Below are 23,118 nucleotides of genomic sequence, written 5' to 3'. Positions count from 1 at the left end.
CAACAATGTTAGTATTATGCATTACAAGTAATATATTGGTGTAATTAAATTTTTTAAAAAAATACATATTTTTTTATAGTTTAAAACGAAAACAAATTTAAAAAAAACCAATTTAACAAAAACCAAAACTGGATATAACTAGGGGGTTCATTTGGATGGATCGGTTCAATCCAATCCAATCAAGTGAATCCAAATTAATTTTGGTTTTCGAAACATAAATCTGAATAGTTCAAACAAAATTCAAATCTAATTCGATCCAACCAAATTACTATTCGATTGGATCGGTTTTTATAATTCAGTTTTTTTAAAACCGAAACATTTTAAAACAACATATAATTAAAATATTAGCCAGTTTTATAAAAGAAACAAAAACAGATTATTTAGTTGTGGTTTAAAATTTATAAACAACTAACTAAAAAAATTATAAACAACTAACTAAAAAAATTTATAAACAACTAACTAAAAAAATTATTATTGTTTAATATTTTATAGATAAATTTATTTTAGAGAAAACGTATATTAAGGTTTTCTATTAGGTGAAACTTTTTAGATCTATTTGAAAAAATAATTAGTAAATTTATAAATAATTATAAATATATGTTAAAATTTAATAAATAATAAATTGTTATTCGTTTTTCTTTTGGACTATTAGATTTTTATTTATAAACCAAAACCAATCACGAAATCCAAAATAATAATTTGGTTTTGTTGAAAACCAATTCAAAAATCTAAATATCTGAACCAAATAGTTCAATCTAAATTGTTCAATTAGACAATTCAGTTTTATTCAAATATTCAACGGCCCTAGATATACCTCTCTCTCTCTCTCTCTATATATATATATATATATATATATATATATATATATATATATATATATATATATATATATATATATATAACGATTAAGTTAAATCCAAATGATCAAAAATAACCGGTTAAAATGCATACCAATTAGGTTGTAAGGTGTCCTCTCTTTTTTACCGATAGACACGTAAGTTGATAGGTACACAAGACATTTGAAATTTTTGTCATTTCTAAAAGATATGAGGGTGTGCTAGTTTAGATTGTCGCCAACAAAACCCACACAAATTTCATTTTTGCCGTTGGTGAATTTTCACCGCCAGTAGAACAAAAGGAAGGGGGCGGTGTTCACCGTCGGTAAAAGATGTCACATAGACATACCGACGGTAAAAAATGGACACCCACAACCTTATTTAAAAATTGATTTCGTTTAAAATTGATGTTTGTACACCTCTATTCGGTATGGACACTAACCCACGCGTTGGTTTCCTATGTGGCAACACTAAACCGTGTTGGTTTGACACTAACCCACGCGTTGGTTTCCTATGTGGCAACACTAAACCGTGTTGGTTTCCTATGTGGCAATCCCAAAGGCTGATGGGTTGGCTGTAGAGTGAGTTGGAGTGGTGCTGAAGTCACAAAATTTGATTGGGTAACCGTTTATTGACCATTTCTTTTTTTCATTGATTACATAAATAAGAAGAATATTTGTGGAGTGATTACCATGTCCATGTCCAAGTAGTTTGATGGTGAAGAGATAGTGAATATGACATAACATATAGGTGGCAAGGCAACACTTTTTTCAGTGATTTGGTGGTGAAAATTCCCTTAGACTAATGATGTCGATAATTTCTCTACACCGCCATAGAATTCACAATCCTAATCGGAAAAAGCCACATCAAAACCTATCCTAGGACCTAATAACACAAGATCCCTGCTCTTCATCCCCACATTAATCACGGGGACACAAAAGACCAAATTATATTCCAGTCTGGCACTTTATTCATTCTCTATCCCTGTACTATCTTAAGAGTCACATTTGGCCCACATCTTTTTTAACTACCATTTATACCCTCCGCTTCTTATCCCCAATAATATTATGATCATTATCCCACAGATTGTCGAAATCAAATCACCACAATGACACAAAAAAAACCCCACCTCCAAACCATCACCATCACCCTCGTCCTCCTCATCACCATCATCACCGCCCTCCGCCTCCCGGAATTTCAAGAAGCACCGGCGTTTAGAAATGGGGAAGAATGCAACGACGATATAATTCACATAGCAATGACCCTCGACGCAACCTACCTCCGTGGTTCAATCGCCGGAGTCTTCTCTATCATCCAACACTTAACTTGTCCGGAAAACACCGTCTTCCACTTCCTCACCACCCACCGCCTCTCCTCCTCCCTCCACCACACTATCACAACCACATTTCCTTACCTCAACTTCCACCTCCATCACTTCAACACTGAACTAGTTAAAAACAAAATCTCCATCTCCATCCGCCGCGCACTTGATCAACCACTCAATTACGCCCGCGTCTACCTCGCCAACCTCCTCCCTGACACCGTCCACCGTGTTATCTACTTCGACTCCGACGTCATCGTCGTAGACGATGTTGTGAAGCTCTGGGAAATAAACCTCAACACCCACGTACTCGGAGCACCGGAATACTGCCACGCAAACTTCACCCACTACTTCACGACTAAATTCTGGTCAAACCCATATTTCTCCGGTGCATTCAAAAACCGTCTTGCAAATCCGTGCTATTTCAACACCGGCGTAATGGTGATTGATATGATGAAATGGAGGAGGTTTAAGATAACTGAAAAACTGGAGAGATGGATGGAGATACAAAAAAAGTATCGAATTTATGAATTGGGTTCGCTACCACCGTTTCTGCTTGTATTCGCCGGAGATGTGGGGGCGGTGGAGCACCGTTGGAATCAACACGGACTCGGCGGAGATAACGTGGAAGGGTTGTGTCGGGATTTACATCCGGGTCCGGTGAGTTTGCTTCACTGGAGTGGAAAAGGGAAGCCGTGGCTAAGGTTGGATTCGAAGCGGGCGTGTCCACTGGATGGATTGTGGGCTCCTTATGATCTCGTTAAACATGGGTCGTTGATTTCGGACATGTGAATTTAATGCTGAAAAATGATGAAAATTGAGTGTAGGTGTTGTAATTCTGTCGCATTTTGTGGGTTCGTATCTGGTGGAAACTGCGTCGGTGGTAGATTGGGATAAAGGAGTGGGGTACCTTATTATTAAATCAAAAAATGTAAAAATATTGTTAAACAAACTTTTTAATGTATGTTTTACACGTTAACCATACCATCAAAAATGTTTTGGATAATCTTTAGGTCTTGCAATAAGTGGCACTTCTCGTAAAATATTAATTCTTGCATGTATAAAATGATTTCTTAATGGACAAATGAATAAATTTGTTATTAAAATCAATGGTCAATGGTCCACAAGCCGACCTAAGGAAGGCTATAACTAATGGAGGTGAAAGATTGGACAGTGAGAGGGTTATCATCATTGAATAAATTATGTTCACGTGCCGTAAAACACACATGTTATATGATTTTTTTTTACATACGTATGATTCATTGATTTACCTTTGGTATCATGATAAATCGAATATCATCCATATTTTATTTCATAGAACGATTATTGATTTTTTTTTTCAGCATAAAACTATTTCTTTAACCATAAAATTACAATATATTAATTTCTACTTAATGGACTTGTTAAAATTGTCTATTTTTATGATATACAACTTTTTTAAGATTCTCTACTTGTTATTTATCACAATAAGTCATAAATACGATTTCTATCATAACAATTCATAAACTAGAATTTTTATTTCTAAAAACAACTTTTTAAAGCCGAATTACGATTACTTTTTGATGAAAACTTTTTTTTTCTATAAATATTTAAATTGAGAATTTGTTGAAATTTATATTTTAGAATTTAGATTATGTGAATCCTTATCCATAAACTTGCATTTGCATAATTGCGTGATATTGGGCCGAATAGTTGGGCTTGGCCTGATCCATTGTACGGACTTTGAAGCAACTATTATGAAAACAGTTTTATAACCATGGCTACCGTCACCTTGCAATTGCATGACAAAACCCCCTTCGCGTCCATCTTCCTTCGGTTTTCAACAGAAAATCAAACCACCTTCCAAACCTGAATTCTAAGTTGAGAAGAAAAAATGGAACTTTTCGCGAAATGAGTCACTTCAGAGACGAAATCAGTAAGTATCGAACTCGAAGCACTCGACAATTTTTGTGTAAAAATTGCCAATCATTTCGTCCTTTTACGTTTTAGTTGGGAAGATATAGTTTATCCGTATCGGAGTGTGCTTAATTGGTTGTTGAGGCTGTGTATGTAAGCGAATCCACCAACCGATGACGGAGACAAAGCAACTCGTCGTGGTGGTTGAAGGCACTGCCGCTTTGGGTCCTCACTGGCGCACCATTGTCCCCGATTATCTCGAGAAAATTATCAGGTACTTTATCCAGTCTACGATTCAAATTATGTGAAATCTAAGTTCTAAATACATACATTTATCATCGAAATTAAATCACCTTTTGGTTTTGGTGTTAATAATTACAATCGTGACGAAGCTTCTTGGCTACATAATCTACAATTCTATCATCACCGAATCTATTTAACTTAGAATTGGTTATTTAGTTCGTATCTGATTTTGCATTGGTTTATTGGTTCAATATCAGGTTGTTGACAGTTTTTCCCTAATTTTTATTTGTTCATGCAGGTCTTTATGTGGTGATGAAGATAAGGTAAGCCTTCATTGCTCATACGCAATCTATAATCTCCATTGTGTTCAAATTTTGATTCTTATATCCTTTTCCTCCTCATATTCAGAATCCAGATAGTCCTACTGTTGAAATGGCTCTTGTAAATTTCAATGCTCATGGATCTTACAGTGGTATGTAATTATGTATCTTTCCTTTTTGAATATCATAGACTTTATTTATATCTATGTATATGTATATATCTCATTCCTCAAGTTTGCTTTATGTAATTGAGCAGCTTGCTTGATACAAAGAAGTGGCTGGACAAAAAACATGAACATGTTTCTGGAATGGTTATCAGCTATGAACTTCAGTGGTGGTGGTTTTTGTGATGCTGCAATTGCAGAAGGACTTGCTGAAGTGCTAATGGTATAATATGCATTTTTGTTTGACTTTCGAGTCAACATCTTTATTGCTTCATATGGCTTAATTTCATATTTATGATGAACAGATGTTTCCTTCTTTACATGGGATTCAAAATCATCAAAGGCATTGTATCCTTGTTGCTGCAAGTAATCCATATCCACTTCCTACACCAATTTACATACCACCAGATTATATTGAGATGCAATCAGATGACCCTTTATCTGATGCTGAAACAGTTGCTAAATGTTTCAAAAAGGTGCTATCACTCTCAGTGGCATTTTAGTAATTAATGGGTTTACTCTGCTCATATTTCATATTTGTTTGATCTCTTTTGTTGCAGTGTTTAGTTTCCCTATCAGTTATATGTCCAAGACAGCTTCCAAAACTTAGAGCAATCTACAATGCAGTAATTACTAATTAATCCCCTCTTGTCCTTATTAACTTTCTTGTTTTATTTACTAAATTGCCCTTGATTTTTCAGGCAAAAAGGAACCCTTCAGAAACCGATCCTACTATTGATATTATGAAGAATCCAAATGATCTAGTTCTTATTTCAGAAAGTTTTATGGAGGCTCGTGATGCTTTAACTCAACCAGAAATTACAAATTTGCCCTCGAATCAAACCCCTACAGAAACAGATGTTGCTCCAGTTTCAGGGCCACCTCAAACTACATCAACGAATGATAATCTGCAAAATTCAAATCCTGTTGTTAGTGTTACAATTACGAAAAAGCCCCTGAATGGAAACCCCACGTCATCTGGGGAAGCTGAGTCAGCAACATTACCAGGGACTTCAAGTACAACAATGCCTACAGCTGGAATGGATTCTACTGAGGTAAATGACAGCGTGGCAACTACTATGGGTCCCACACAACAAACGTCAAGTGCACTTCAATCAGATTCATCGAGGTTATATGCAAAACTATGGGAGGTAAAATTTTCATTTTTAATGTAATTAAAATTAGTTAATTAGTTGGAATAAAAAATATAAAATGTTGTGTGATTCAGGGAGACTTAACTGTTGAAAGACAAGGGAACTCTGTCTTTATTACCAAATTACAAGTATGTTTCAGAACATGCCACCTGTCCTTTATTTTATAAGATCAAAATTACAATTGAAGCCTTGTGGTTTTTTTTTTTTTTTAATTTTTTTTTAATTTTTATGGCAGGGATACAGGAATCCCAAAACTTCTGAGCTGTAAGTAATTTGCTTCAATTAGTTGAAGTATAAAATTAAATTAAAAGAATAATGAAAAACATAAATATTGTTTTCATCTGTTGATATTATTTACACATTCTCTCAGGATTGCAAAAGATTGGCCATTGACAATGCAAATAGATACGCTTATACCTGAAGAAGAAATGAAAAACAAGTATATGATCTAACCTTATAAATTGATCTACTTATTCTGGTCCATAAATATTTTGACAAAATTGCATTTTTGATCCCTGTGGTTATGTGATTTTTTTCAATTATAACCCTGACCATACAAAATGACTAAATTGTCCTTGTCATATTGTTTCTTTTACTTTTTTTTGTTTATAATTTTCTAAAAATAATCTTATATGGGAAGTTTAGTCATTTTATGTCTGATAGGGACGAAACGGGAAATAAAATCAAACCACAGGGACCAAAATGTAATTTTCTCAAAAATAGTTGCAGGAAATTCACTGGAAAGGTAGATTATATTGTTTTCCGAGGAATGAATGAGCGTTCCACCTTTCTTGGACGATTACAAGAGAAGAAGCTCGTAAGTCATCTCAAATTAAAATCAAAATTTTTGCTTATATTTAATTGTATGTGTTTATATAAGTTTTATATTTTTTATTTATTTATGCAGTGTATGGTGATTAAGTTACCATCACAGACGTTGTTGTTGTGTGTAACAGCTGATAGAATAACTCGATTGGTAGGAATGGTTTTACCTCAGGTAATTAAGTAAATATAAATATACTATTCTATTTGTAGATATATAGTTTGACACAAGTGGAATATTTGTTTTTGTGTGAAATAGGAAATGGTGAAATATGAAAAGTAGGAGGAGGGAAAATGCAATTAGATTCTTGGAAAGGGACACAAAGTATGACTTTTGTAAAGTGAAAGATTTAAAACAAAATGTTTGTGCAGTGGTAGTCTGGTAGAGTTGTATGTTGTTCATATTGTGCAGTGTTAAACTCTTTTGAAGTAGCTGTTGTTGCTATAGCAATCTCATGCATGTTCATATTTTGGTCGAAGATATGTTATGTCGCTTTTAGTGCCAATATTGGATGCTTTAAACTAGTTTGGATTTAGAGTACAACTCTTTAGCATAAAAATCTTTTTTTTATTAGATTTCAATGTTTGAATAATGGTAGTTCTAGATTTCAAATTTTCAAATTTAAATCAAGATTATAAGAAGAAACAAAAATTCTTAAATGACAAAACTTCAAAAATGGTCCCTGTGGTTTTCGAAAATATCAAGTTTAATCCCTAAGTTCAAAAAACCTCACAGATGGTCCCTGTGGTTTCAAAACTTTTAACATTTGGTCCTTCCGGCTCACTCCGTTAGCATTTCACCGTTAAATAAGGGGCATTTTTGTCATTTCACTACCCAGGGACCATTTATGAGGTTTTCTATTACTTTTTTAAAAAATTATAATAATAAATGAATAAAATTTAATATGCAAAGGTCCCACCCCATCTCTCTCTCTCCTTGCTCGTTTCAACTTATGTCTAAGCTTTAACGAATACACTCGTCTCTCCTCCGCCACCGCCTCCACTTCTTCCACTGTTGTACGTAACCTCCATTCTCGCCCTCACCGGAAATCTAATGCTAACTGGTCCGCCATAAAAGCTGCCACCAACCTTTCCTCTGATGGGATTCTCCATCTTAGTCATCTTAAGCTTGTACGCCTTGTGGGATCGGGGAATCTTGGTCGGGTCTTCCTCTGTCGCCTCCGAGACTGAGAACATGCACCATTGTTGAGGCGATGCTATGGATTCAATTTGAGTTGGGGATTCAATTTCTGGAGGGGAGTCATCACCACCATTGTTGGATTCATTTAATTTCATGTTCTGGTCTGACTTCTTGGAGAGGGATTTGATACAAGGTTTCTGATTTCAAGTTTGAAGATCGATTTGAGTGATTAATATATTTGATATGGGTTTGTGGGATTCTATCCATTTCCAGATTACCTAAGTTATAGGTTTTCACAGGTGTGGTGGCAAGACTGTCTTCCCCAGCGAGACTGTAAAGAAAAGTTAGGGACCATCTGTTCTATCGCTATCCTGATTCTCCGGCGAGAGTGGTGGTGGTCGGTACCGGTGATTCTAGGTTTGTTTTTGTGGGCCGATTCTAATGTTCCTCGTCAGCTGATTCTAATGGCGGGATCCAGCGGTTGGATGATTGGGTGAGTCCGATCAATCTGTTTTTTGTTTCCAAAATCTCAGTTCGACGACGTTCTTGAATCATTGCTGGAGATTGGAGATTGAAGACAGGTTCTTCAACTTACCAAGGATTAAATCCTTGAAGACCTTTCAACAAGAATATCAGAAGGTAAATCTTCAAAAATTCGATTCTGGTAATTACAATTGGACCAAAACGGGAACAAGAGTGACAGCTATGGCCAAAACCTTCATCTGGATTCTAACAATTTTTATGTTCTGCGTTCTAACGAATAGACCCTTCATCTTCATGTTTTTGTTTCAAGAACAAGAACAAACTTGTTTATGGGGATCGATTTTCAGATCTCGATTTATGGGCTTAAACACAATTCGATTTTCAACATTACACCCACACACATTGGACACACTTATGGGTCTGGAAAAGGACCTGAAGATGTCTTCTTAAATCGTAAGTTCTTGAGAGAGAGAGAGAGAGAGAGAGAGAGAGAGAGAGAGAGAGAGATGGGGTGGGACCCTTTGCATATTAAATTTTATTCATTTATTATTATTATTTTTTAAAAAATTAATAGAAAACCTCATAAATGGTCCCTGGGTAGTGAAATGACAAAAATGCCCCCTACTTAACGGTGAAATACTAACGGAGTGAGCCGGAAGGACCAAATGTTAAAAGTTTTGAAACCACCGGGACCATCTGTGAGGTTTTTTGAACTTAGGGATAAAACTTGATATTTTCGAAAACCATAGGGACCATTTTTGAAGTTTTGTCTTCTTAAATATATAAGTTTTTCTAGTGTAAATTACACATTTGGTCCCTGTGGTTTGCCTAAACTCACATATTTGGTTTTAGTATTGGATTTTTTACATGGCTGAACCTTGTGGTTTGCATTTGTTGCACTGGTGGCCTTTTAGGAGTTAGATCGAACAACTTGGCTGTTAGTTTTTTTTAAATATGACTAATTTGCCCTTATATCTACTAACTGGAACTACTAATCATTACTAATCACTACAAATAACAATTGCGGTCATCACTAATACCACAACCATAACCTCCACCCACCACCACCACACCTAATGTCACCATCACAACCACCACAACACCGTTTCTGTCACCTCATTACTCTTGCCACCAACATCTCAACCACGTCAACACCACTCCGGCCACCACCATCACAACCACCACAACACAACTCATGCTACCTCACTCCTACCACCACTACCAATTTGAAATCTCCATACTCTAACTATGTCATCACTTGTTACTTTCACACAACAACTAATTTACATAATACCAAACCATAATACATTTTCTTAACTTGCATCATTTTTTATTAGAAATAAAAATCATTCTAACATTTTAGCTAACCATAATACCTTGGCCACAACAAGTAATGTATATGTTTCAAGTTCCATATCATTAATTACCAACAAAGCACACAAGCAATCCAATGACACAACCAATGAAACGAAGCTTAATTGGTTTTATGTTCAAAAGCATTACCAACAAACCACACTGCTTATGGTAAAAAAAACAAGGACAAAACACAAACAATGGAAACTTAATACATATCCTCGTCGCAAACATTACCAACAAATCACACAAAATTTCCACAATAACAACATCGCAGACTTTATCTTTGAATAAACGTAGACATCATTGTCCCATTCTTGGTGGACCATTAACAGTTTCCAATCGGAACAAAATTTCATCTCTTGGATACTGAAAATACACCAAGAACATTCTCCCTCTTTTCAACAAAATCTTGCCCACCCACAATCCATCTCATATGGTTTGCACCTACTATACAATATCTCCCATAAAAAAGTCACTCACTAGAATTTCAGGAAGAATTGACCTACTCTTATCTAATAAGACAATATCCCGAAGGGACCATAACCTGTAAGGATATATAAGGGTTTAGGGTGGAAATCTTGATTCCATGTGGATCGTGTAGGTTTGCTTTCCGAACTAATATTTCTACCATATGCACGGGTTACAAGAAATCCAGTCTAGGATAATCCAAATGGACACTTATGAATCTTTGCACATAAACGTAAGCCAAACTGCTAGAAGAATTTTGAGTTCTTCAGAGAAAAATAAGAGACGAGAAAGGGTATCTCCGGCTCAAAGAGAATAATTGTATTTATACATGATAGTTAGGGTTGCAATTATGGTTGTCATTTCTAAATTACTCAAGTAATCCCGAAATTAATGGCATGATCGATGGTTTCCAAAATTGACGAGATTTGCCAATTTTCCCCTCGACCCCACCAGGGGATCTGCACCTTGGACCTCGCTGCCCCTAAGACCTGCAAGGGGCGCGGGCACAAGCCCTTGACCCCCGTCATCTTGTGTATCGGCTTATAGTTCGATCTTATATATATATATGTGCACTCTTCACACACCGAACATATAATATATAGTACAAATCATAAACCCTTTAACTCACATATTAATCCTAATTACACAAAATGTCCGGTGACACTAAAATCACCAACATAAATCGTCATCATTTAGAAGGGTTCAATACTGAACGATGACCTTTCGATCGGTTAAAATAGAGATGACATAGGCAAAGTAGTAAAATTCTTCAAACCTTGTTTCGGTGATGGATACTTCAACTCTATCTTAAACAACATGATTCGATTTTCATTCTAGCAATTCGATTTCATTTCTGACACAGACGTTTGGATTCCTATATAAACCTTTTGATTCTGACACCGAGGTTATGATTCCGATAGCAAGCTTATGATTCCACCACTTATTCCATCCTTAAGATTCTGATTCCTACACATATAAGTAGGGACGACAATGGTAGGATGAGACAAGAAGATGAAGTGAATGTTAGGAAGGTGATACTTTAGGGTTTCTCCAACAACGAGAGCAAATTAGTCTTTTCAAATGGATATTACGACTATAAGTAGGAGTTAGCCTCAGGGACCACTAGTGCAACTAATCCAAACCAAATGGATCATCCATGTCAAAAATCCAATACTATGACCAAATCTGTAATTTCATTTTTAACAGGTTATGACCATTGAAATTTGTATGAGATTCTGACTCAACTTTTCAGCGTATAAGTGAAAGTTTATTACTAAGGTGCTGTTTGTTTTTTTAAAAAAACCTCTTCAAACCACTTTCTGATGTGCGGCGCAGCACACGCACAACACTTTCCCTCTCGCAGCAGTTTGTTTTTTGGAAGACTTCAGACTACAAAACCTCTGCGCGTGTGTTGCGTGGCGCAGCACTTGACTTGTCTCTTCAAACCACTTCAGCTTTCATTTTTTCCAAGTGTTTTTTATAGAATTTTGGTATAACTTATTTTTTACAACTTTGATTTTTTAAAACTTTTATTTACGGATTTGATACAATTTCTTTAGTTTCCACAAATTTGTTTAACTTGATTTAAAAAAAAAAAACTTTTTTTTAAACTTTTTTACCGTTTCTGTTAATAATATTTTTAATTTCAGTTGCATCTTTTTTAATGTGTGTAATTTTTTATGAACTTTGTAGACATCGTTTGCAATACTTTCTTATTTTATTTTATTTTATTTTTTTATGTTTTTTAAAATTAGTTTTTTTTCTAGAATAAATATGTTAGCTTCTTTTATATTTTTGTAAGTTTTTTTTAAAAAAGTTTTATATTTTTGTTTTTTTTACATGTTCTTTTTAGTATTCTTTCAATGTTTTAAGACTAGAATTATCAAAATTTCGGCGTTGAGAACTATTTTCATTTATAAAATTAGTTTATTTAAATTTCAGTTTACTGCAACAGTCTGCAGACGTTAAAAAACAAACATGCTTCTTATTATAAGCGGCAGCCGTTTGTTCCACCTCTTCTGCTACAGAGGATTGCAGAAGTGGTCCGCAGACTTCATGAATTTTCGCTTCGAAAAAACAAACAACACCTAACTTATGGTGTAAGTTAAAGAAATGGTCCATGTGGTTCGCAAAGGTCACACTTTCAATCCATGTTTCAAAAAAATGGAACAATCAATCCCCATGGTTTTGTTTTCTTGCAAATTCGATCTTTAGTACTAACTACGTTAGAAAATAACCGTTAAGTCATCGTAAAATGACAATTTTACCCTTATAATTGGACTTCTTGTTTTGTATTTTATTTTTTCAAATTTTATTGGTTTTATTATTACTCATACCGTCCACCACTTCTACCTCAACCATCTCCAAAAAAAGTTCCAACCACCAACATTACTTCCATCATCTCCAAAGAAACTCCAACTAAAACAACGATACTGCCTACTACAGGAATGCAATGTCTTGTTATAAATAACACTGTATTAACTAATGTGGGCACCCCAAACAAACATCAAGGCATGATAGTATTTCCAAAATATAACCAGAGGCATGAATTCATATGGGCAACTATTCGGTAACATTATCAGGGACTTCAACTAGTAATGTGGTGAATGACAACATGACAACTAATGTGGGTCCCGAACAAGAGCCGCGGAATTTGTAAAATTATAGGAGGCGAAAAGTTGTACACATTTTCATATTTGAAATTGTTTAGTTTTTTTAAAAAAAAAATAATGTAACGTGATATTTCAAGATGGATGACATGTCTTTATAACAATTAACAAGATTAAAAGTAAACAAAACTCGTCTTCTCTCTCAAAAATATGCCACCCGACATTGCTATATTTTTATATCAAACACCATTATTTTAAAAGGATACTATTAAAAAGTAAGTAGTTGGAATGTTTTAATTGTTTTTAATAATATTTTATGAATAAAAACATAGGAATAAAAACATATCGTTTGTTATCTATTTTTGGTAATCATTTAAAATGTTTGGTGTTTTCTTAAACCAAATAGTTAGTTACTCGTTTGTGATTGATAGTTTATATACTTTTATTTATTTTATAAGATCAGATTTTCAATTCAAGCCTTGTTTTATGTTTTTATGCTAGGCTACAGGGAATGTAAAGATTCTAAGCTGTAAGTATCTATGAGGATCATAATTTTTTATGCTTTTTTTTAACGGAAAATTTAATTTATTTTTAAACTACTCCTGAATACACATATGTTTTAGATGAGATTTGATTTTGACCTTAAGAAGAGAGAACAACATTTGATTTGGGCTAAAGACTATATAATATTAAATTAGAAAAATCATGAAAAACACAACATTTGTAGACATCATTTACTCTTTTTTCACAAACTTGGAAACGGTTGGCCATCGGCAATACAAGTAGATACGATTTGGGATAATGACTTAAAATGGTAACATATTATTGGTTTTGTACACATTTAGTCCCTGACTTTTTTTTTGTCCACATTTTACCCTTGTACTTGTTGTTGTGTTTAAATTAAATCATTATTACCGGTTGCTTCCATATTTGCTGACATGGCTACCTATGTGGACACTCATTAAAAGAAAACACTCCTACGTGGATCATCTCTTAGTTCTGTTGATTATAATACGATGCCTAGCCCTAACTTCAGTCAAAAACATTCGAACCCATACCCAAAATCGAAGAAGAAGATGTCGACTCCCAGTTCATCTGGTTCCATCACAAAGATGGTTCCATCACAAAGAAAGAGGAGCTATGTGATTGTCAACTCCCGGTTCGAATATGCACATCCAAGACTAAAGACAACCCTAACAAAAAGTTCAAAGTTTGCCCTAATTCTCTGGTATGTCGATCTTGATTTCCCTCTGTACTTTTGATTTTCCTTCTAATAAATAAAGATTTTGAGGTTCTTACAATTTTTATATTTGATTTCAAAGAAACCAGGTAAGAAGTGTATGTGACTGGGAATCCGGATTTAAAACAAGAACTTGAAGCAGTTAAAGAGGATGTTGCATGTTTGAAGAAAGAAGTTCAAGAGCTGAAGAATAAAGCACATAGTTATAGGGTTGAAATCAGTTGTAATATTATATGAAAACAGTTTGAATAGAGTTTTGTATGATGTATTGAATTGTGGTATTTTGAATGTAGGGATTGAATGGTTTATATGGAATGTACTGAATAGTTTATATTAAATGTATTGAATGGAGTTTGCATACTGAATGAAGTGTTACATGGTGAACATTTGATTGTAATTTACATTGAATTTGGCTGCAATTTCAACAGCCAAAAGACAAGGACATTGATAGAAACAAATAGGGAATATGATTCCCAGTACACAACTGACATATGATTCCCATTATGACCTTCTTAATAAACTAATGCATTAATACCAATAAAGATTGAAAAAGACAAAACACAATTAACATAGGATACCATATCCGATTCCATTTACTTAAAGACCATAAAAAGTTGCTAGGTTACAAGCAAGGGTAGTACTGTCAATTACATCAAAAGTTGGCCCAATTAACAAAAGAAAGTCACCATACATAGTGTACTATTACATACTTCCAAAGCAAAAGAAAACAAGTAACCCTAATCAATCTAAATCTAAAGTAACTGGGTTGTCCTCAGTCACTCCTTTGCCATCCTTTCGGAAAACCTGCTTCCTGATTTGTACCTTGTTGATTCTCTCTGAAGGCTTCCTTGCTCTAACACCAAGTCTCCTAGGCACCCTAACACCAAGATTCACAGGCACTTAGTTAACAGGTATTGGATTCACAGGATATTGGTTGATAGGTACTTCATTCACAGGAACTTGATTCACAAGATCTTCATTCACATGCTCTTGATTCACAGGGATATTGGTTGATAGGTACTCCATGTGCAACTGCATAGTTACTGAGAGATGACTTAAGTTCTTCAGGAGAAGAGAATCTCATACCTAGTTCAGGCTTCATCTTCCTCCATTCCTGAGTAGCATCATGCCTAGGGTAGACAGCTGGAAGTTCATTGCCTTTTTCATATTCATCTTCAACAACTACTGGACATAACTTGTTCAAAAACTTATCATTATAGGTTCTTTTGAAGAATCTTTTGCTTAATGTAACACATTCATCCTCTTCATGTTCACAGTTCTCATCATCTGCCAAAACAGAGTCGACATCTTCTTCTGAATACACAAGTTCTTCATCGTCTGGTTCTTCTTTCTGAATCCACTCAAATAGAGGTTCATTATCATGGTCAATATACACATCCACATGTCTGTTAGCATTTGCAACCTCAAGAAACTAAGAGTAGTCACATTCATTTTGTAGTGTTTGGAGCCCCCCACTCAATCTCACTTCAGGTATACAGTAATACACATGCTTGCACTGAAAATCGATAAGCTTCTCAACATATTTGATGAAATCGGAGAAACCAAACTCGTTTGCATCTTCATTAAGACGTAGTACTTGTGGAGCAAAATACACTAACGGATTAGGCACAAAAGTACCATTATAGTGTACATCGACTTTTGGAAAAGCTTGATTTTCCTCCATTGAATCAGAATGGTGTTTTGAGAGAAGAGAAGTGTGAGTAATGTGGAACCGATCAAGAACGAATTATGAGAATAAAGACAATATAACCCTAATTGATCTTCGTTCGTAAATGAGGTTTCTTGATAAATGAGAGTGGAAGAGGGTAACTGCCACGTAATTGCCACGTAAACCAGTAAAACACAAAATGACCGGCTTAACTGGAAGCAACCGGTAATAATGATTTAATTTAAACACAACAAGTTCAAGGGTAAAATGTGGACAAAAAAAAATCAGGGACTAAATATGTACAAAACCAATAATATGTTACCCTTTAAGTCATTATCCCATAGGATTTTACCCCTAGAGGAAGTGAAAAGCCAGTATGATCTACCTACCAATATCTCTCTAAATGTTGACCTATTTGTTTATTGAAAAAATATATTTTTACTTTTACTATTTCATGACAAGATACACAGTGTAAAGGTGGATAGTGGTTGTTACAGAGCAATGAATGGGTATTACCAGCTTAAACAAATGCAAGAAAAGAAGCTTGTAAAGCATCTTTAATTAACCAAGCTTTTGCTTATGCATTTACATATGTAAAATAATGTTTTACATTTACTTTGTTGTTATTTTATATATGGTTCTGTTGTAAATTACCATCGAAGACGTTAATGTTGTTATCAAAGGAGTAGGAATGTTTTTCATATATATTGTAATTTACTCTTATTTTAATTTTGTTTTCAAGAAGTAGTAAATTTTGCTGTGAACTAAAAATGGAATTTAAAATAACATTTTTAAACAATAATCTAAATTGTGAAAAGGAAATAGACTTGTACATTGCAAATTAAGCATATGACACAATATAATTTATAACCAAGAATGAACTCAATTCAGATATTAAATATACATCAAAATCGAAAGGCATTTGGCCTAACGATATCAGGTATGTTGTAAAAATACGTTTTATCCAATAGGTTGCGATTTCAAGGTTTGTGGTAAACAAATGTAGATTTATGAGTATAATTAACGGGTGTATTTGTTTTAGGCATTCTAAAAAAATCGTTCATGTTAGTTTATTTAATAGATGAACGAACATTAACAAGATTTTTTGTTTGTTCAATTAAACGAACAAATACAATCAATGGTCTTATTCATTCATTTACATTCGTAAGCATGTATTAATCTTCGCTTATGTTCGTTTGTTTTCATTCTTTTATGTTAGGTTATTATGTTGTATTACATATAATATTATACAATTATAATAATATACAATTGATGATAATGGAAGTAGAGCTTAAGAGTGGTTCAAGATTTTACAACTTTTAGATTTTATAAATAAAAAAAACCAAAATCTAAATTACTAAGATCAACATACTATAAGCATTAACAATCAAGTTTTACACTTCTTCATTTGAATGTTACTGTTCATTTATGCTCGGTTATGTTCATATATGCTCGGTTATGTTCATATATACTCATTTAGTTTCATTTATTTTGGTCAATATTCGTTTATTTATGTTTATACATTCATCTGCACTTAGATTCTTCACAAACACAAACAAACAAAATAATTTGTTATATGAATTATGTGAACACGAAAATATGTTAATCTATATGTTCGTGTTCATTGATTTATTCACTTATACTTAAACGAAAATTTGTTACTCAATTTATTTACACCATAATTATGATTTGGTAAAAGCTTGGGTCTAAAGGAGACAAGTGTTCATGGGGCCTTTAGTACTTGGTAGTGGGCACAACGAGGCAATGATGGGGAGTGAGTTGCATTACACAATTAAGTAATGCACTACATTATTTTAAAAGTGATATGTGAAACAAAATTCTATTCAAGTTTGTAAACTTAGCAAATGGTGTTTCTACTCTTTATCTTAGTTTTTCTAATGTAACAATCATTTTATCATATTCCATTAATGCTCATTATAATCATAAAAATAAAGTTGACAATCTCTCGACTTTTATACATTGGAACTTTTATGGACAACTGTAAGGAATAAGAAAATATTTTCTTTTTATTTATTTTGTTTTTTTTCCTTTTTTTTTCATTAAAACGCTATTAAACGGAGATTAATTCGTCAAACCAACTACGATTAACATTATCCTCCTTGTCGCTGGTGTGCTCAATGACACTGTTGATTCAATTGATTTTGTTGCCGTTGAATTTCAGCTTTTTCCATGGCATTTCCATTCAAAACCCTAACTATCTACTTCCATTGACTTCTTTCTATAAAATTCTCACTACCAAACGGTTTTCGTGATCCGATTATCAGTTAATCCAACGATGAATCAACTACAAAGCATCCCTTCTTCTTCCGACGACGACTCTGGTTCTATGAACACCGCTCGACAGGTAACCGGATTTTCACGCATGTCAATTCTACTATTATCTTCCTTTTTGTGTTTCAAACGTTTGCTTCTGTATGCGTATTTGCATAATTGCATTAACGCCATGATCATAACCGACAAAAATCGCATGTGTTAATACTCGTAAATTATTTCGATTGAATGCGTATTGTTACGATATACGATTGAAGAATCACATGTTTATGTCCAGACTTAATGTTGATCTTGTAATTTTGAGGAAATTTTTTTTCCAGTTGTTGCTTTCAATCTGTCAATTAATAACAGATACGTCAACAAAACATGTCTATCATTCATTTAAAACTAGAATCGTGATCATCCGATGATTTTATCGTTTAATAATCCATGCTTATAGAAAGAACATCACATAAATCAGAATTTAATCGTCTAATCGCGTTCAATTTTGAGCCAATTAGTGTTCGAATCTGTAGATGATATGATACATGATACATAAATGTTTGTAAACAGGTGTTAGGCATTTTAATCTTCTGTACTTATTGTTATGCTGTTGTGTAATCCACGGATTTCTGATACATAAATTTGAGATGTGAATTTGAATTATAGAGTGCAGGGCAAAGCCACATAAGTGGAGAAAGTGGTAATTCAATGGTAATGGGAGCAGGTTTTGAAGGCTCACGTCATTGGCATGATGTATTCTGGCTAGGGATCTTTCTATTGCATTTAATATTAGTAGGTCTTGCACTTGGGGTACTTGGACTTAATAGGTTTAGAAAGAAAGATAGACTTAAACTGGATCAATACACATACAAGTTCCTTGGAAATGAAGCTGATTTAACAGAAGACTATTGGCCACTATATGCCATTGCTGCTGGAGTTGGGACACTTCTTGGATGGGCTTGGTTGTTGTTGCTTGGTTCACGTGCAAATCAAATGATGAGGATTTCTGTCCACATATTGACTACTTATCTTGCAGTTCTTAGTGTTTTGTGCTTTTGGGGCAAAATGGTCTTTTGGGGTGTTGCTTTTGCTATCGGTTCTGGTTTTCAGTTTTTATATATCATATCCGTCATAGACAGGTAATATTCAAGACTTAGACTTGTATATAATATATCTATGTCAAAACTCAAAAGTTACTGCTTTTATAATCGATGATTAGAATAATCAAGTGATATGGGATTTGCAAGCATGTATATTAATCTATTATCCTCTACCACTTCAAATTATTATTTTGAATGGGAAAATGCAAGAAATAGCAATGTAGTTTCTATTTTTTTTTTCTTATTATAGCATTGTACTTCAAACTATTTCTTTTTAGAAAATTCTACTTAAAAAAGTTTACACATCATAGCAACAGAATCCCACTGATTTGAATTATGCTGACATGGAAAAAAATTATAATTTTTTTCAAGAAAACTGCCCATATCATATATTTAATAAAAAAATTATCATCAAAATTTTGTATCTTAACACATCATACATTGAATCAAATATCTTTATAATAAGTAATAACATAACTCCATGAATTAAACATGTTCACAAAAGATCACTATTTCATGTTTACACAAGTTAAACATGTTCACAAATGTTTGATGCTATAATTCAAATATTTCATATGGACAGTTTCTAACTAAAAAATCATAAACTTATTGCCATGTCAGCAATATATTACCAGTGTACATCCTATGTGGACAATTACATTTCATTAAAACCTATTAACTTGTACCATGTCATCATAATTCAAAAACATTTCATAGTACAATGCTTTACAATGCAATAACATAAGGAAAAACTAAAGACTACATTGTCATTTATAGCATTTTGCCTTCTTATGAAAAAGTAACAAAAGGATTCATTTGCCGAGACTGTGTCTCTTTCAAAAAAAACAAAAGGATTGAAATTCAACACCACACAATCTTTTTAAAACACACATCTTGATTAAGTGTTTTTTGCCTTGTATTCAGACTTCCATTTACAATGTTGGTTTTACAAAGAGCTGTAAAAATGGTATGGAGGCTTCCAAATGTTATGAGAATAGCATGTGCATTCATGGTAATCATGTGTCTATGGTTATCCCTATGGTCATTTGGTGCAGCCGGAGTGGTGGCTTCAAGCATTGGTGATGGTGGACGCTGGTGGCTACTTGTGGTGAGGTGGCGAGTTTTACTTATAAAAAGAAAAAAAGATTCTTTTATTTAGGACAAATTTGCCCCTCATGTGATGACAAATGATGTTTACTTTGTAGGTTTTGTCAGTGAGTTTGTTTTGGACAGGGGCAGTTCTTTGTAATACTGTTCATGTTATAGCATCTGGAATGGTGTTTCTTGTGCTTATCCATGGTGGACAAGAAGCAGCATCAATGCCTAATAATCCTTTGATGCAATCTTTGAGATATGCTGTGACTACTTCTTTTGGAAGCATATGTTATGGATCACTTTTCACTGCTGCTATTCGAACACTTCGGTGGGAGGTAAATATTTATATTTTAATTTTTATATACTTTTCTTTATCTATGTTGTTGAATGGAATGGAATGATAAAAGGAATGGAATGGAAATGGAATGAGTCAGAGTTATTACATTCCATGATTATGTTTGGTTGGTCTGTAGGATTGGAATGAATCTTCAGCTGAATTTTTTTATGTTTCATTGAAATGCAATATAGAATTTTAACTCTACTTTATACATTATTAAATTATAATTAATAAAATTTTATTTAGAAAATGAAAACAAATTAAGGGGTAATCACTAAAATGACCAAAAAGGGTGGTCTTTTATCATCATTTGACCACCTTTTTACAGTTCTTCATAAAAAAGTAATTTCCCGGATTTTTTTATTATCTATTTCGTGAAAATCATGTCATTTTGCAATATTTTTTTGAAGATTTCTCCAAATTTGTGTGAAAAAATAATATTTCGCGAAATAGTTTGTCATTTTGTGATTTAAAGCCCATTGAAACCCAAATGAGATTGTAATAAAAAACAATTTTTCAAGTAACTTTTATAGAAAATATAATTGTTACTCTCAATTGAAGTCAAGAAATTTAAAAAAGAAAAAGAAGATTTTTATTCATTATAAATTACATAAATAAAAATCAGTTAGAGTGAAAATTTACATTCCATTCCATGATGGAATTAAATAAAAAACACCTCCTACCTAAGGAATGAAAATCAACAAAAGGGAAAGAATCACATTCCTTCAAGAATCATCCATTCTATTCCATCACACGAAACTAACAGTTTTCCTCATCATTCTAACGGAATGAACGATTCCATTCCATATATCAGATTAGGGGATTCAGATCCAAAATTGGCAACAATGAATGTCTTCTATGCTGTGTTGACTTCCTCTTTCATCTAGTTGAAACCCTTGTTCGTTTCTTCAACAAATACGCATACGTACAGGTGCATATGTATATATTTATATTTTTTTCAAAATCAATTTATACCATCCGACTTTTCGGGCTTAAAAAATTTTATTCAAAAATTTTAAACTTTTAGATTGCAGTTTATGGGAAAAGTTTCAATCACTCAGCAAGAGACGCATGGGAGTTATTCCAATCAACTGGTGTTGAAGCACTTATTGCATATGATTGCTCAGGAGCTGTTTTACTAATGGGGACGCTTTTGGGTGGGCTTATGACTGGAACTTGTGCTGCTGTTTTGACCAGGATTAAACATTCTGACCGTGTCATCATGATGGGGTCCACCGCAGGGTTATTGGGCATGATCTTGGTAAGTAAAGGGTAAACTACAAATGACCATTTTGCCCCTATCTTCATCTTCTTCCTCTCCTTCATGTTCATCAAGAACCGGTGTTCATTTTACGTGTAGATGGACGAAAATGAAAGGGGTGGAAGAAGACAAGGGCAAAAAAGTCATTTTATATACTTAATGTTTAGGTGCTAACTTAAACGGTAGGGATGAAAAATGATACAAATGCAATCTTAGGGGTGAAAAAGGTTAAAATTTTATCTTAAGGGACCCAATCCGTAAATTTTAACAAACCACTAGTTTTTAGTTCTAAATGTCAAGGCCAAACTCGACAAAATTATTTATTTTACTTTCTAAACATATTTTTAGAGAAAATTACATTTTTGGTCCCTAAATATAGTTGATTTTTTTCAATTTTGATTTCAAATAATTATCTTATAGTTTTGCTCCTCATTTAAGGTTTTTAATTTTTTATAACATTTTGGTTGTAGTTCCAAATAATGACTATACTTTAAGGACCAAATTTGCAAAATTCAGCTACGCTTAGTGACCAAAAATAGTTATTTTACTTGGAATATGAACCAAAATCCAAAAATAGTCCTTTCACTTGTAATATGGACCATAAACCTAAAAATAGTCATTTTACTTGGAATATGGACCCAAAAAATTATATAACCTTAAATAAGGACCAAAGTTCCAAGAGAATTTTTTGGGACCAAAATTGAAAAAGCCAGCTAAATATAGGGACCAAAAATATATATTTCCACTTTCTTTTATAATATAATAAACCCCTAATATGTTTTGTAGGTTGGATTGGCGATGGTGGTGGTTGAAAGTGCGGTTACATCGATATACATATGTTATGCGGAAGATCCATTATTGATACACAGGTGGGACCCAGAGTTTTTTAACCAGATGTCAGAGACGCTGCATCAGCGTCTCCAACATAGAAGTTCACGAGGAACTCAAGTATTGAACCGGAATCGGCCTGTTGTTGACCGTATACAAGAAACAATCACCGTATGATTCTTAAACTTTTAGTTTTTAATTTTTTTTGAGAATTTAATCTTCATTTACTTTTATGATGTATAGTTTTTTGTTCTTATGTTTGGGTCATGATCTAATTATTCACTTTAGTAAGAAACTTAAGAAACTAAGAATGATTTCAAATGTTTTATTGTCTTATGATGTAATGATCGTGTTTGTAGTGTTTTTTTTTTTTTTTTTTTTTTTTACCATGGATAACTTTTTAGATTCAGTAAAATTGTTTGTATGTAGACTTTTTTGGTTAAATTATTCTCATTGTTATAATAAAGTCAAAATATTTCTCATTTTAAAGAAATATGCAAA

The 23,118-nt window shown here is 33.5% G+C and overlaps 2 protein-coding genes and 1 pseudogene across 2 annotated transcripts; all 3 read left to right on the top strand.

Moving 5' to 3' along the window:
• Positions 1–1,666: 1,666 nt before the first annotated feature.
• LOC145166510 (putative galacturonosyltransferase-like 3 pseudogene) lies at positions 1,667–3,141 on the top strand (annotated as a pseudogene).
• A 1,754-nt stretch (positions 3,142–4,895) lies between these two features.
• LOC145162592 (mediator of RNA polymerase II transcription subunit 25-like) lies at positions 4,896–7,160 on the top strand. The gene is made up of 10 exons (XM_079081693.1): positions 4,896–5,003; positions 5,086–5,256; positions 5,341–5,406; positions 5,482–5,931; positions 6,009–6,062; positions 6,170–6,198; positions 6,305–6,373; positions 6,658–6,751; positions 6,842–6,931; positions 7,016–7,160. The coding sequence occupies exons 1-10, from the start codon at positions 4,908–4,910 to the stop codon at positions 7,037–7,039; spliced, it is 1,143 nt and encodes a 380-aa protein (XP_078937819.1). The 5' UTR covers positions 4,896–4,907; the 3' UTR covers positions 7,040–7,160.
• A 10,575-nt stretch (positions 7,161–17,735) lies between these two features.
• LOC145166509 (uncharacterized) lies at positions 17,736–22,978 on the top strand. The gene is made up of 7 exons (XM_079085514.1): positions 17,736–18,087; positions 18,663–19,135; positions 20,021–20,204; positions 20,302–20,526; positions 21,343–21,459; positions 21,556–21,789; positions 22,576–22,978. Exons 1-7 carry the CDS (start codon positions 18,019–18,021, stop codon positions 22,792–22,794), a joined length of 1,521 nt encoding a protein of 506 aa, XP_078941640.1. The 5' UTR covers positions 17,736–18,018; the 3' UTR covers positions 22,795–22,978.
• Positions 22,979–23,118: the final 140 nt, after the last annotated feature.

The sequence above is a fragment of the Lactuca virosa genome, chromosome 3 (genome assembly GCF_052849685.1).
Source record: "Lactuca virosa cultivar CGN04683 chromosome 3, Lactuca_virosa_CGN04683_v6, whole genome shotgun sequence".
NCBI classification, from domain to species: domain Eukaryota; kingdom Viridiplantae; phylum Streptophyta; class Magnoliopsida; order Asterales; family Asteraceae; genus Lactuca; species Lactuca virosa.
This window is presented reverse-complemented; position numbering and strand designations above follow the sequence as displayed.